General features: G+C 47.3%; 1 protein-coding gene across 1 annotated transcript in view; it reads right to left on the reverse strand.

Annotated features, from left to right (window-relative positions):
* Nucleotides 1-2,383: 2,383 nt before the first annotated feature.
* Nucleotides 2,384-12,552, reverse strand: part of LOC107570161 (zinc finger protein 135) — an 18,867-nt gene continuing 8,698 nt past the window's right edge. The window contains exons 9-11 of the mRNA XM_016256362.1: nucleotides 11,009-11,625; nucleotides 10,880-10,911; nucleotides 2,384-4,145 (exon numbers count right to left, since the gene is read on the reverse strand). Of these exons, the coding sequence (XP_016111848.1) occupies nucleotides 2,794-4,145; nucleotides 10,880-10,911; nucleotides 11,009-11,625 (2,001 nt within the window). The 3' untranslated portion in view covers nucleotides 2,384-2,793. The remainder of the gene's footprint in view (nucleotides 4,146-10,879; nucleotides 10,912-11,008; nucleotides 11,626-12,552) is intronic.

The raw sequence follows: 12,552 nt of genomic DNA on the forward strand, positions 1-12,552 counted from the left end.
TCACAAAGCAAGAGTGATAAAGAAGGGGCTCGAAGATCATTACATTGAAATTTTGGATCCATGGCCAGACAATTCCCTGGATCTCAATCCCATAGAGAACCTGTGGTCAGTCCTCAAAAGGCAAGTGGACAAGCAGAAGCCCACAAATTGTGATAGATTCCGAGAATTTATAAAGCAAGAATGGATCGCCATCAGTCAGGATTTGGCCCAGAAGCTAATATCCAGCATGCCAGAGTGAACTACAGAGGTTATGAAGAACAAGAGTCAACACTGTAAATATTGACTCATTATATATTTTTGACAATAAAAGACTTTAAAACTTATATGCTTTTCAGTACACCATAGAAACATGTGGAAAAAATAATCTACAAATACTGAAGCAGCAAACTTTGCAAAACACAAAATGTATGTCACTAACAAAACTTTTGTCCACGACTGTACATCTGAACGCAATGTAGGAATGAGTCTCAAGCACAGAATCAATCAGAGTCTGATCAATTAGTTATTATGAGCTGATCCTCCTGATATAGGTTATTAATTGTGACAAATATGGTTTTGTGGTCAGTGTAAATGCCTGGTGACTGATGACAAAATGCTGAAGCAGTTCACAGACACGCACAGTGCAATAATACATTTGTTGCAGTGAAATATGAAATACAAAAGATAGAGGTCTTTAATTAATCTAATGAGAAACATCCATGAATGTGCAGCTTTAACAGATGGATGGAAGCACATCAGTCACACAAGTCATGAATGTGTCAGAAACACTGCAGCAAACCTCAGCAGATCTTCTGTTGAGCACATGATGAGCTCCGCCGCATGCTCAGCCGTAAACATCATGTGTGTGTTTGTGTTTCTGTAGGCAGATCTAACACACACACACCTCACACTGTAGAGTAGAGTACAGGTCTGCTGGGTGGTGTTGTGGCAGACTGACTCATGAGAAGAGATTCCTGATCACACTAATGAACACGAGTCAAATGCTGCTCCGAGAAACAGAGAGACAACGGTGCAATGAAATCAAGTCTCCAAATGTTCCTGTCAGACTTCAGTGGCTAATACTGAATAACAATGAACCACACACACACACACACACAGTCAAATCACCTTTATTTATAAGCTCTTTATACAATACAGATTGTGTCAAACCAGCTTTACAGAGTCAAACAGGAAAATCGTGTGCTGATAATGCAAGAGGACAATAGAAAACCGTCAGTTTATCAGTTCATCATTGATTCATCGTTCAGTTCTCTTCCGATAGTTTCCGTGCAGTCAAGTCAACAATGTTGCCAGAAATTAAGCGTTCCCAACGAAGCAAGGAACCAAAACTCCAGCAGTGACAGAAATGGAGAAAAACAAACCTTGGGAGAAACCAGGCTCACACACAGAAGAGTGTTGTGATGTTCATCTGCTGTTCGACTTCTGTCCGGCCTCGAAGTGTCTGCATCTGTTCTGCTCTCGTTTCTGACCCAAACAAAGCCGTTACAACTATCAAACTTTTCAGATCAGGTGTGTGTGTTTCTGATTCATTTCAAATGAACAGCATGAAGGGAGGACCGAATCAGAGAAGAAAGCTTGAGATGGTTAGTTCAGCTCTCAAACACGCTCACCATCACTTCATCCTTCCTTCTCATTCACACTTTCTGCTGGTGTCTGTTTACAAAACACAACTTGCCAACTAAGGAAACCCGTAACCAACCCACAGTTTTTCTAAACTACCCACACCATTTCTAATGTGCCTACAAACATCTGAAGAAACGCACTCCGTTTGACCCTGAGAATCAGAGTCGGCATGAACACAAACACCGACAGAAACACAGACAGATGCTCAGTGCTCGTGAGTCTCTTCTGCATAGAGAACAAGAACAAAAGAGGTTCTCATGACGACGGACCCTGTTTTTGTGAGGCGCTTATTCATGGAGCCTCTTGTGTCTTTTTCCGTGTGTCCCACTTCAGATGAAAGACCACCACCAGATACAGAACTAATTGGTCACGACGAGAGAACAGAAGCGCAGAGACGCTCACAGTCTTTCCTATCAGGAGAACACAGCCCGCATTAATATTGTTCTGCAAACCACATTTTATTTCCTTCCCATTCACACTTTCTGCTGGTGTCCGTGTTTCCAAAACACTAAAGAAACTCGATGTTCAATGAGAGCTTGAGGGTGAAACCACAGCGGCTCTGCTGTAACTAAACAGCGACTCTGAGAGATCAGCAAATGAAAGTTAAGACATCTGATGATTTCTAATTGAATTACCTTCTAAATTAGTGATTTTTTGAATAGTGGCATATTTCTTGCCTTTCTAAAGAAGCTTCTATATTTACATGTATTGATTTATGCATGTTTAGTGAAAGAGACTGGGACGAGTGAAGTTCTAGATGTTTCTGTACTGCTTGTATTTTGATAAAGGACAACTCCAATGAATAGACTTTTGAAAAAATGCATAATAAAATAAACCCTTACGCTACTGCAGATATAAATGACTCAAGAACATAAAGCACCTGCAGCTCCATCTGAACCACATGAAGAGAGAAGCTTCTCATTTCACAGTCCGACTGCATATGAGCTCCTCTGAAAGTCTTCTTCAGTTTCACATTAAAGATGATGAAGTGCCTGTTCTTGAGTTGAGAACTAATGACAATTTAATATGGTTACATATGGTATAAAATTCTTTATCCATAATGGTCAGTGTTGAATACAGTGCAGTCACATCAACAGAAGCAGCTCTAATCACACAGACACTATACACGCATCACACAATAAAGGCTTTTCTTTCCGAATGAATGGCCATTTACTCTAAAATAACGCTTACTTCCGTCACGGCGGGGCGTTTGGGTTTGCTCTCGCCCGTGTGGACCCTGGTGTGGTTCTTGAGTTTGGCGGCGCTGGCGAAGGCTTTGGGGCAGTATGCACAGCGGTAGGGCCGCTCCTGCGAGTGACTGCGGCGGTGTCTGGCGAGCTCCGAGGAGCTGCGGAAGCGCCGGGGACACGCAACGCAGCAGAAGGGCCGCTCGCCGGTGTGGATGCGCTCGTGCAGTGCCAGCTCGGTGGAGGTCAGGAAGGTGCGCTCGCAGTGACCGCAGGAGAAGGGCCTCTCGCCGGTGTGGATCAGGTGGTGTCTGGTCAGAGCGAAGGGCTTGGCAAACATCTTCCCGCAGTAGACGCAGGGGAACGGCCGCGCGCCGCTGTGCGAAAGCAGGTGCTCCTGGAGAGCGCGCTTGAACTTGAAGCTCTTGTGGCACTGCGGGCACGAATGCGGCCGCTCGTCTGCATGCGTTTTATCATGTTTGATGAGCTCCCCGAGTGACAGAAAGCGCTTCCCGCACTGTGAGCAGAGGTAGGGCCGCTCGCCGGTGTGCATGCGCTCATGCCGGCGCAGGATGGAAAGCTGCGTGAAACTCTTCATGCAGTGCGGACAGCGGAACGGACGCTCGCCGGTGTGCGTCACCAGGTGTTTCTGGAGCCCGGCGCGGAGCCCGAAGCGCTTCCCGCAGACAGAGCACTGATGCGGGCGCTCGCCTGTGTGGCTCAGCTGGTGTCTCTTGACATCGGTGCGGCGCGTGAAGGTTTTCTCGCACTGCGGGCATTTGAACTGGTGGCGCCTGCGGTGGCTCTGACGGTGCAGGGATCTCTGCAGCAGCGTGTCGAAGCCCTCGCCGCACTGGTCGCAGCGGTACTGCTGCGTGGCGCTGTGGGTCTTGCGGTGTGTCACGAGCGCGCTGACCGTGGGACTGGCCTCGCCGCAGATGGAGCAGTAGTGCGGGAGCTCGCCAGCGTGGCTCTTCTTGTGGTGCGCCGTCAGCAGGCGCAAGTTGGCGAAGGCGCTCTGGCAGATCCGGCAGGTGAAGCTGGCCTCGCCGTGCATCTTGCGGCAGTGTTTGGTCAGATCCCAGGCGTGCTGGAACGTCTTCTCGCACAGGCTGCAGTGGAAGGGACGCTCGCCCGTGTGTGTCAGCTGGTGCCGCTGGACATCGGACCTGCGCGTGAACTTCTTGCCGCAGGTGTCGCATGCGTGCCGAGCGCGAGGGTTGTCGGTGGGTGGCGGCTCAGTTTTGCAGGTTTTCCGTGTGCGATATGGGCCGGTAGAAGTTTCTGCTCCGTTCGCAGGCGTTTCAGGTCTGCTGGGCGGCTCGTCAGAGCCATCTGTGAGAAACGAGAGGAAAACAAGCTTGAAATTCTGTTAATCAACATCTGTCCAACATGTGTATTACTGCCATGACATTTATAACTGTAATTAAGCAGTGCATCACTGGAGGTCGTCAGATTGTTGCTGAAAATCAGATTTATTGTTATCATCCTTTACTAGTAGCTTTAGTGGTGTATCATGTAAAGCAGGGGTGTGCAAATTCAGCCCTGGAGGGCCTGCAGAGTTCAGCTCCAACACACTTCATCACACCTGCCTGGAAGTTTCTAGTTTGCCCAATAAGGCCTTGATTAGCTGGTTCAGATGTTTTTTAAATTGGGTTGAAACTAAACGATTAATTGAAATTAAATCGCAAAAGCGATTAATCGTGATTAGGCAGAAGCTGCATTTGTCAGCCCCAATTGGCTGGCAGACATGACGTTGCATCAGGGAGCGGCTCCCTCCCCTTGGTATAAAAGGAGTGACACAACGTCATCACAAACATTCAAAACAAGCACACCTCTTCCTCGCTTCACACAGGAAGGATGGTGATCTGGTGAGACACCTCACTTTATGCTATCAGAGAACCGGGGTTATGCAAGTAACCTATTGTTCTCTTTCAAGCATAGGTGTCGGTGTCTCACTATGGGATATCCTAACTCCCGTATTGCCAGATAGCCGGTCTCAAAGTCTCCTGCCAACCAAAGAACTATTATAGGGCTGGTTAAGTCAACACTCAAGATCCAACACTCAATACGGCATGTGCAAATGTTTGAGATGTAACATCCAGTTTATAGAACCTTGCAAATGTGTGCGGTGAGGACCAACTCGCTGCTTCACAGATATCTTGTAGCGTGACCCCTTTAAAGAGAGCCCATGACGTCGACATTCCTCTCGTTGAGTGAGCAAGTAAACCAGATGGAGGCGTAAGACCCTTACTGGAATAGGCAAGAGAAATTGCCTCCACTATCCAGTGGGATAAACGCTGTTAAGTAATCAGCTTCCCCAGACGGGCCATAAAAGCAGGATTAGGTTTAGGGATGGACAATAATTCAATATGTATCGCGATATAATTTTTTTCCAATAACGGTGATATGATTTTTAAACATATTTCCAATATACATTACCAGTGTTTCCCATACATTTATTTTTTTGAATCGTTTGACTTTGTTGAGTAAACATGAGCACCGCACGTTTCAAAATCAAAACACGTCGCGGGTGTTTTATATGAATGTATCTCTGAAGGGAACCGACTGTCTTCAGAAAAGTTTCGATGACATTTTCATTTTTATCTGATAAAGTAGCGTTCATGAGCGGAGCTGATTTGATTACAGCCGTTACCAGGGAAACCGCTAGTTTTATCACTCTAAAAGCGCCTCCTGCTGGCAGAGAATGAATTAGCATTTTCGAAGAGCCCGACTCCAGCAACATTTCCAGTTTTTGTTGTCGTTCAATGTTTTTTGTTTTGTGCAGCACATTTCATACACTTTTTTTTTTTTTTTTTTTTGACTGAAACACATCTGTTTCAATCTATAAGAATAATCAGCCTACACTACTAGTCAAAAGTTTTTGAACAGTAAGATATTTAATGTTTTTTTTTATTAAAGAATTCTCTTCTGCTCACCAAGGCTGCATTTATTTGATTCAAAGTACAGCAAAAACAGTAAATTTTTTAAATATTTTTACTATTTAAAATTGCTTTCTATTTCAATAGATTTTAAAATGTAATTCATTCCTGTGATCATAGCTGACTTTTCAGCATCATTACTCCAGTCTTCAGTGTCACATCTTCAGAAATCAGTATAATATGATGATTTGCTGATTATCAATATTTAAAACAGTTGAGTACATTTTTTCAAGATTCAAGATAAAAAGCTTTTGTAACATACACTATTCCATTCAAAAAGCTTGGAGTCAGTATAATTTTTATAATTTTTTTGGGAAAGAAATTATAGAAATTAATACTTATTTAGCAAGGATGCCTAAAATTGATCAAAAGGCATTTATAATGTTACAAAAGATTTCTATTTCAGATAAATAGTGTTCATATCGATATCGGATTATATCGTATCGACCGAAATTAAGAAATATATCGTGATATAAATTTTGGCCATATCATCCAGCCCTAATTAGGTTTCAAAAGCACCCCTGCATCCCCTGGCATAAATTGCATACACGCTGAATGCACCGAAAAAGCGTGAATTTCACTTACACACTTCACTGAAGACAAAGCCAACAGCAGCGCCGTCTTAAATGACAATAATTTAATGTCAGTCTTGTCCAGTGGCTCAAATGGAGTCACAGAAAGTGCATCAAGCACCAGATCCCATGAAGGAGAAATCGGTTTTGAGACTGGTAAAGCATGACGCGCACCCTTCATAAACCTGCATACCAAAGGGTGCTGCCCAAGAGTTTTGTTATCAAAACCTACATGACAGGCAGATATCACAGCTAGAAACACCCTTATGGTTGAAAACGCTTTACCCTGATCTATCAGATCCTGCAGAAAAGACAGAATAACTGCCACAGAACACTGAAAGGAGATTACGTGTCTAGCCGCACACCAATGCTCAAACACGCCCCATTTACATTCATAGAGTGACCGAGTGGACAGGGCCCTAGAATTCTGTATAGTTCTGATGACACTGTCTGGCAGACCAGCCGCATTCATATTTAGACACTCACTGGCCAGGCCCACAGTGCCAGGCGTTCTGGATGAGAATGAAAAATCCCCCCCCCCGCCTGTGACAGCAGATCTCTGCGCAGCGGCAGGGACCATGGCTCTACGTACAACATATGTATGATCTCCACCAGCCAATAAAGGAGAGTGCGAGGCCACTCGTGCACCAGGGCATCTATTCCCAGAGGCACGCTCTGATCCTTCAGAGAGAAGAACAGAGGGCATTGAGCATTGTCCTGCGACGCAAACAGATCCACTGTCACGCTGCCGTATATGCTCCAAATTTGACCGACCACTTCAGTGTTCAGTTTCCATTCTCTGTAAAGGGGATTTCCCCTGGACAGCAGATCTGCACCCCGGTTCATGAACCCTTTACTTGCGTCGCACTCAGGGATAAAAGACTGGCATTGCTCCGCAAAATCAGTTTGCGTGCCAACATGTGTAAGGGGAGTGATCTGAGACCTCCCTGTTTATGTAAGCCACAACTGTAGTGTTGTCTGTTTTTACCAGAACATGATGTCCTTTCAGAAAAGGAAGAAAATGCTTCAACGTTAGAAAGCCGGCCACCACTTCCAAGTAGTTTATGTGACAGTGGCTCAGATGGTGACCCCATCTCTTGTTCACTGCCCTGCCCTTGTGAATGCCCCCCCAGCCGGACAACGACGCGTCCGTCGTTATGACCTTCCTGGCCTGGACAAAGCCCATATGTACCCCTTGCACCAGAAAGCACGGGCGCTGCCAATGACGCAGTGCCAAGACTGCCGATGATGTCACTCTCACTCTCCTCCGGGAGTGCCGTAACTGGTCCAGTCTCAGAGAGGCTACCCAGTGTTGAAACTCTCTCATAAATAGTCTGCCTAAGGTAATGACTATTAGAGCTGAGGCCATCATACCTAATAGTCTGAGGCATGTGCGAAAATAAACACTGTTCCCCTTCCGAAATTTGGCCAGGCATTGCGTAAATTTCATTACTCTCTCCTCTGACCGTTGCGCTCTGAATGCAACTGAGTCCAGTAACAACCCCAGATAAGTTATTGATTGTCTGGGAACTAAAACACTCTTTTCGGTGTTTAATTTTAAGGGTTAGGGAGTTAGGGCCACTTCTGTACATTTCACGAATACCCTTGGGCTGAGGGACAGGCCGAAGGGAAGAACTAGATATTCGTATGCCACGCCAAGGAATACAAACCTCAGAAATTTCCTGTGGGGTGGATATATTCTTATGTGAAAATATGCATCCCTCAGGTTGATTGAGGTAAACCAATCGCCTGGGCGCACCAATTTCAGAAGTGTAGAGTGGGTGAGCATTCTGAACTTGTACTTCCTTAGGTATTTGTTCAGTGCACGAAGATCTAATATGGGACGGAGAGTTTGAGTCCCTTTTTTCGGAACTAGGAAGTATCTCGAGTAAAACCCACTGTAACTTTCCTCGGGTGGAACCACTCTTATTGCTTTTTTTTCAACAGGGAGGTAACCTCGTCCTGAAGAACATGTACTAATCCTCCCTGCACCTGAGAATAAATTATTCCTTTGAACTGCGGGGGACAAGTGGCAAACTGCAGTCTGTAACCGTACTGCACTGTTCTCAGCACCCAACGGGACTACGTGCATTCTCGCCAATAGTTTACTTACAGCGTTCTGGCGCCATTGTGTGGCCGAGTCGAAAATTAGTTTGTGGTCTGTACTGTGCATGCGCGAACACTTGCCATTTGGACAGAGTTTACGTGGCGCACCACCTTCAGCAGAGCGATGACTCCCCGAAGTGGTGTTATGCTGTGTTCTGATAAAGTTTTTTGCAACATTTTTTGGGGAAACAGTGAAAACTTTATTGAACTTTGAGCATGTAAAGTGCTAGTGGGTGGGTGTGCACCACTGCATTGTCTCTCATTCTCTTCACTGCCTTGGAATGCGAAGGCTGATTATGAATGACCATTGTGGCCATGGCCTTGCCCGGAGCTTGAACGGCACATCTCTGAAGACGGAGTGAGAGATCTGTGACGACATAGATTTCCTCCCACTGTGCCTGACTTGGCGTGGCAGACACCTCGCCTTGCAGCTCCACCTGGCCCAGACTGAGAGTGACTGCTTTGTAAGTGCACTTCGTCTTGCTTGACTGGAAGCGGTCCACTTTTGATGGCAATGTCGTGTTCTCGGCCGCCGTGCGCTTTGGATGCAGATGCGCTGCGACTAAAGGCTCCATGGGGAGCATGTGAAGAAGGCCCTCCTTCTTCATCCCCTCCATGTTAAGAGCAGATCCCCCCTGCACGGGCATTTTACTAGTAAAAGGATTGTCCTTCCAGGTGACGTAAAACCTCTTCCAGAAGCTCTGGAAAGACTGGAAGGAGTTGTCTCGCTGCCCGTTTAGCTCTCGGCAGCCTCTTAACCCTCATTGCACGACTTTGCAGTGTCAGCTACTACGGTTGGCCACGGAATATTGAGTTTCTCCACAGCGCATTTGCACACGTCTTGCAGATCGACACTAACAAGCGGAGAGGATGGTGCCCCTCCCGCCTCCTCCGTGGATCCCGCCGTAGCGAGGGGTTGTGCCGGTTGAGCAGGGGGAAGGAAAGGGGAATCCTCAAAATCTTCCTCCTCTTCAGAGAGAAGAAAATCTGATTGCCCCTCTTCCTCAAATTCAAACGTGTCCTCCTCCTCCTCGTCCGTGCTGAGGACACCGGGCAGAGGGGCGCACACATCCAGTTGTTCACCCCACGATAGAGCTGCCGTGATAGGCAGCTCCACAGGAATAGATACCTGAGGGGCGGAAACCGGAGCGGGGCTAGCTGACATGAGGGGATCCTGGCCAGACAAGCTAGCTTGGCGTGCTAACCTGCGATGGAGGCTCTTCATGGTAAAACGCACGCTGTGCTCACAGGAGCCGGGACTTTCGATCGCCATTTAGGCATGTTTCAGCTTAAGACATGCAGAGCAGACCTGGTGTGTGTCTTCGCATGAGATCTTGTTCCCTCATGAGCAAAGCCGCGGATCTCCCTCGCTAGCTATGGTAGTCTGCATTGCTGCAGCCATAGTTGCGGTACTGAACGACCCTAACAATGAGCTGGAGTGCCGATTGAGGGGTGGGCGAAAGCGGCGTGGTGGCCAACAAATCGACTAGAAGTACAGTACCAAAATTATAAGCCAGCAACCAGCGTGGAGACTAGTTGATGGCTATCTGAGTTGGGTAGGCTTCTGTGTGAAGCGAGAAGAGGTTTTTGAATGTCGTGATGACGTTGCTTCGCTCCTTTCATACCAAGGGGAGGGAGCCACTCCCTGGCGCAACGTCATGTCTGCCAGCCAATTGGGGCTGGCGTAATGGAATTGGGCTTCTGAGGAATACGCGGAAGAGGCGTATACCATAGTGAGACACCAAAACGTATGCTTGAAAGAGAAACAGTAGATTTAGCTGCTTTCATTGATTCACCATGACTAATAAACAAACGACTACGACAATATATGGCTTATCGGAGTTCATCTTATTATAATGTTTATTATAATAAAGTATATAATAATGCAATGCCTTTATCACTGCTTAGAATACTATGAAATATGTTGCGTGCCTTATTCTGTGTAAGAAGTCACATCATCTCACAGAAGGATTTATTTCAAACACTCGACTGACGTTATGAAGTGAGTTTGGAGTAAAAACATATTAAATGTGGTATTTTCATGTGCTTTCAGATGGAGCAGCATTTACTACACAGAGCCATAGTTCACTGACAAGCTACGCAAACAGCTTTCATACTTGCAGAATGATTTCTTCGATTTCATAATCGCGCGATTATGAATGCGGTTTTGCGTAGCTTGTCAGTGAACTACGTCTCTGTGTAGTAAATGCTGCTCCACCTGAAAGCACGTGATGGAGATTTACTACTGATCACAGAACTGGCTTTACTGACAAGATACGCATGACAATCGCATTCGATTAATTGTGCAGCCCTACAGGAGCAGGATTGGACACCCCTGATGTAAACCAATCAAAACCACTAACTGCTGTTATATGACTGCATATGATACAAACGTTGTGGTCAAATAGCTTTTGCATCTGCTGTATGTGTAGTGAAAGCACAACGTTACCTTTACGCTCTCCATGTGGTGAGACGGCACTCCTGAAACAAAAAAAATTTAAGAATATTTTATTCTTGATAAATGAAGCGCAGCACATGCTGCTTGATTTGCGGAAGTGAGTCTCATCTCATGTCTCACCATTCCTCTGCACTGTTCTCCAGTTTAACCGGTCGTTCTCGTCGACGTGGTGTTTTTACCACGATTGTTTGGTCAGTCGTCTCTGTAGTTTTTCTCGGTCTTCCTCGGCCTCTCCGCTGCGGCGGTTTCTGGTCAACGTCGGATTCGGGCGTTTTGACTTCCTGTGGTGCAGACCCAGGACAGTCGTTTGGGGTCAGCTGGTTGGATTCATCCGTCAAGACTTCGTCCCGTAGATTGTCGTCACTCTGCGTCTCATTATGGGATGCTGTCGCTGGGGCGTCGCTCGCAGCTCCGTGAGAAACATCAGCTTGTGTTGGTTTGTCAGTGAAAAGCACAGGTTGTTCCACAGATACAGCAGGACTCTGGTCTACGAGCAGCACCTCCACGCTCTTCTCCATCAGCTCCTCGGACTCCTCCTGGCTGCTGAGCTCCACCTCTGTGTAGTCTGTGACGATGATGGTGTCCGAGCCCAGCTGACCCAGAGCGGCTGACGACGGCTGGATGTGGTACAGAAGCGTCTCCGAAGCGACAGCCATGCGTGCAGACGGAGGGATGGATATAGAGGAGACGATGCAGTCGCCAGAGGAGCGAGGAAGAGCTCCTGAGAGAGAACACAACTCCGTTCACACAGGCATATCACAGCTGTTCATCAGAACAACTCCAAATGCTGAAATTATTTCACTACAAAATATACAGAGCAAAAAATCTAAAAACAGAAATTATTATCCATGCACAGGGCTGTTCGTAGAACAGAAAAGTGCAGTAAACTCAGTGTGTTTATGATAAATTAAAATATGAAAACAACTACCAGTTTCCAATATCAAGCAGAATGTTTTTGTACTGCTGAGAGTGAAGGACACTGGAAGTCACACATTCGGTTTAAAGGGGTCCTATTATGCTCTTTTACAAAGTCTTGAAGAACGGCTCAAATAGTTCTTGTATCAAATAAACGCCCGCCTTCTGAAATACGAAATGTGATGTGATTGGTCAGCTGGGCCAGCGTGCGTTGTGATCGGTCAGCCTGACCAGCGTGCGCTGTGATCGGTCAGCCTGACCAGCGTGCGCTGTGATCGGTCAGCCTGACCAGCGTGCGCTGTGATCGGTCAGCCTGACCAGCGTGCGCTGTGATCGGTCAGCCTGACCAGCGTGCGCTGTGATCGGTCAGCCTGACCAGCGTGCGCTGTGATCGGTCAGCCTGACCAGCGTGCGCTGTGATCGGTCAGCTGGGCCAGCGTGCGCTGTGATCGGTCAGCCGGGCCAGCGTGCGCTGTGCTCGGTCAGCCGGGCCAGCGTGCGCTGTGCTCGGTCAGCCGGGCCAGCGTGCGCTGTGCTCGGTCAGCCGGGCCAGCGTGCGCTGTGCTCGGTCAGCCGGGCCAGCGTGCGCTGTGATCGGTCAGCCTGACCAGCGTGCGCTGTGATCGGTCAGCCTGACCAGCGTGCGCTGTGATCGGTCAGCCTGACCAGCGTGCGCTGTGATCGGTCAGCCTGACCAGCGTGCGCTGTGATCGGTCAGCCTGACCAGCGTGCGCTGTGATCGGTCAGCC

Source organism: Sinocyclocheilus grahami, unplaced genomic scaffold (assembly GCF_001515645.1).
Source record: "Sinocyclocheilus grahami isolate Dianchi unplaced genomic scaffold, SAMN03320097.WGS_v1.1 scaffold1423.1, whole genome shotgun sequence".
NCBI lineage: Eukaryota > Metazoa > Chordata > Actinopteri > Cypriniformes > Cyprinidae > Sinocyclocheilus > Sinocyclocheilus grahami.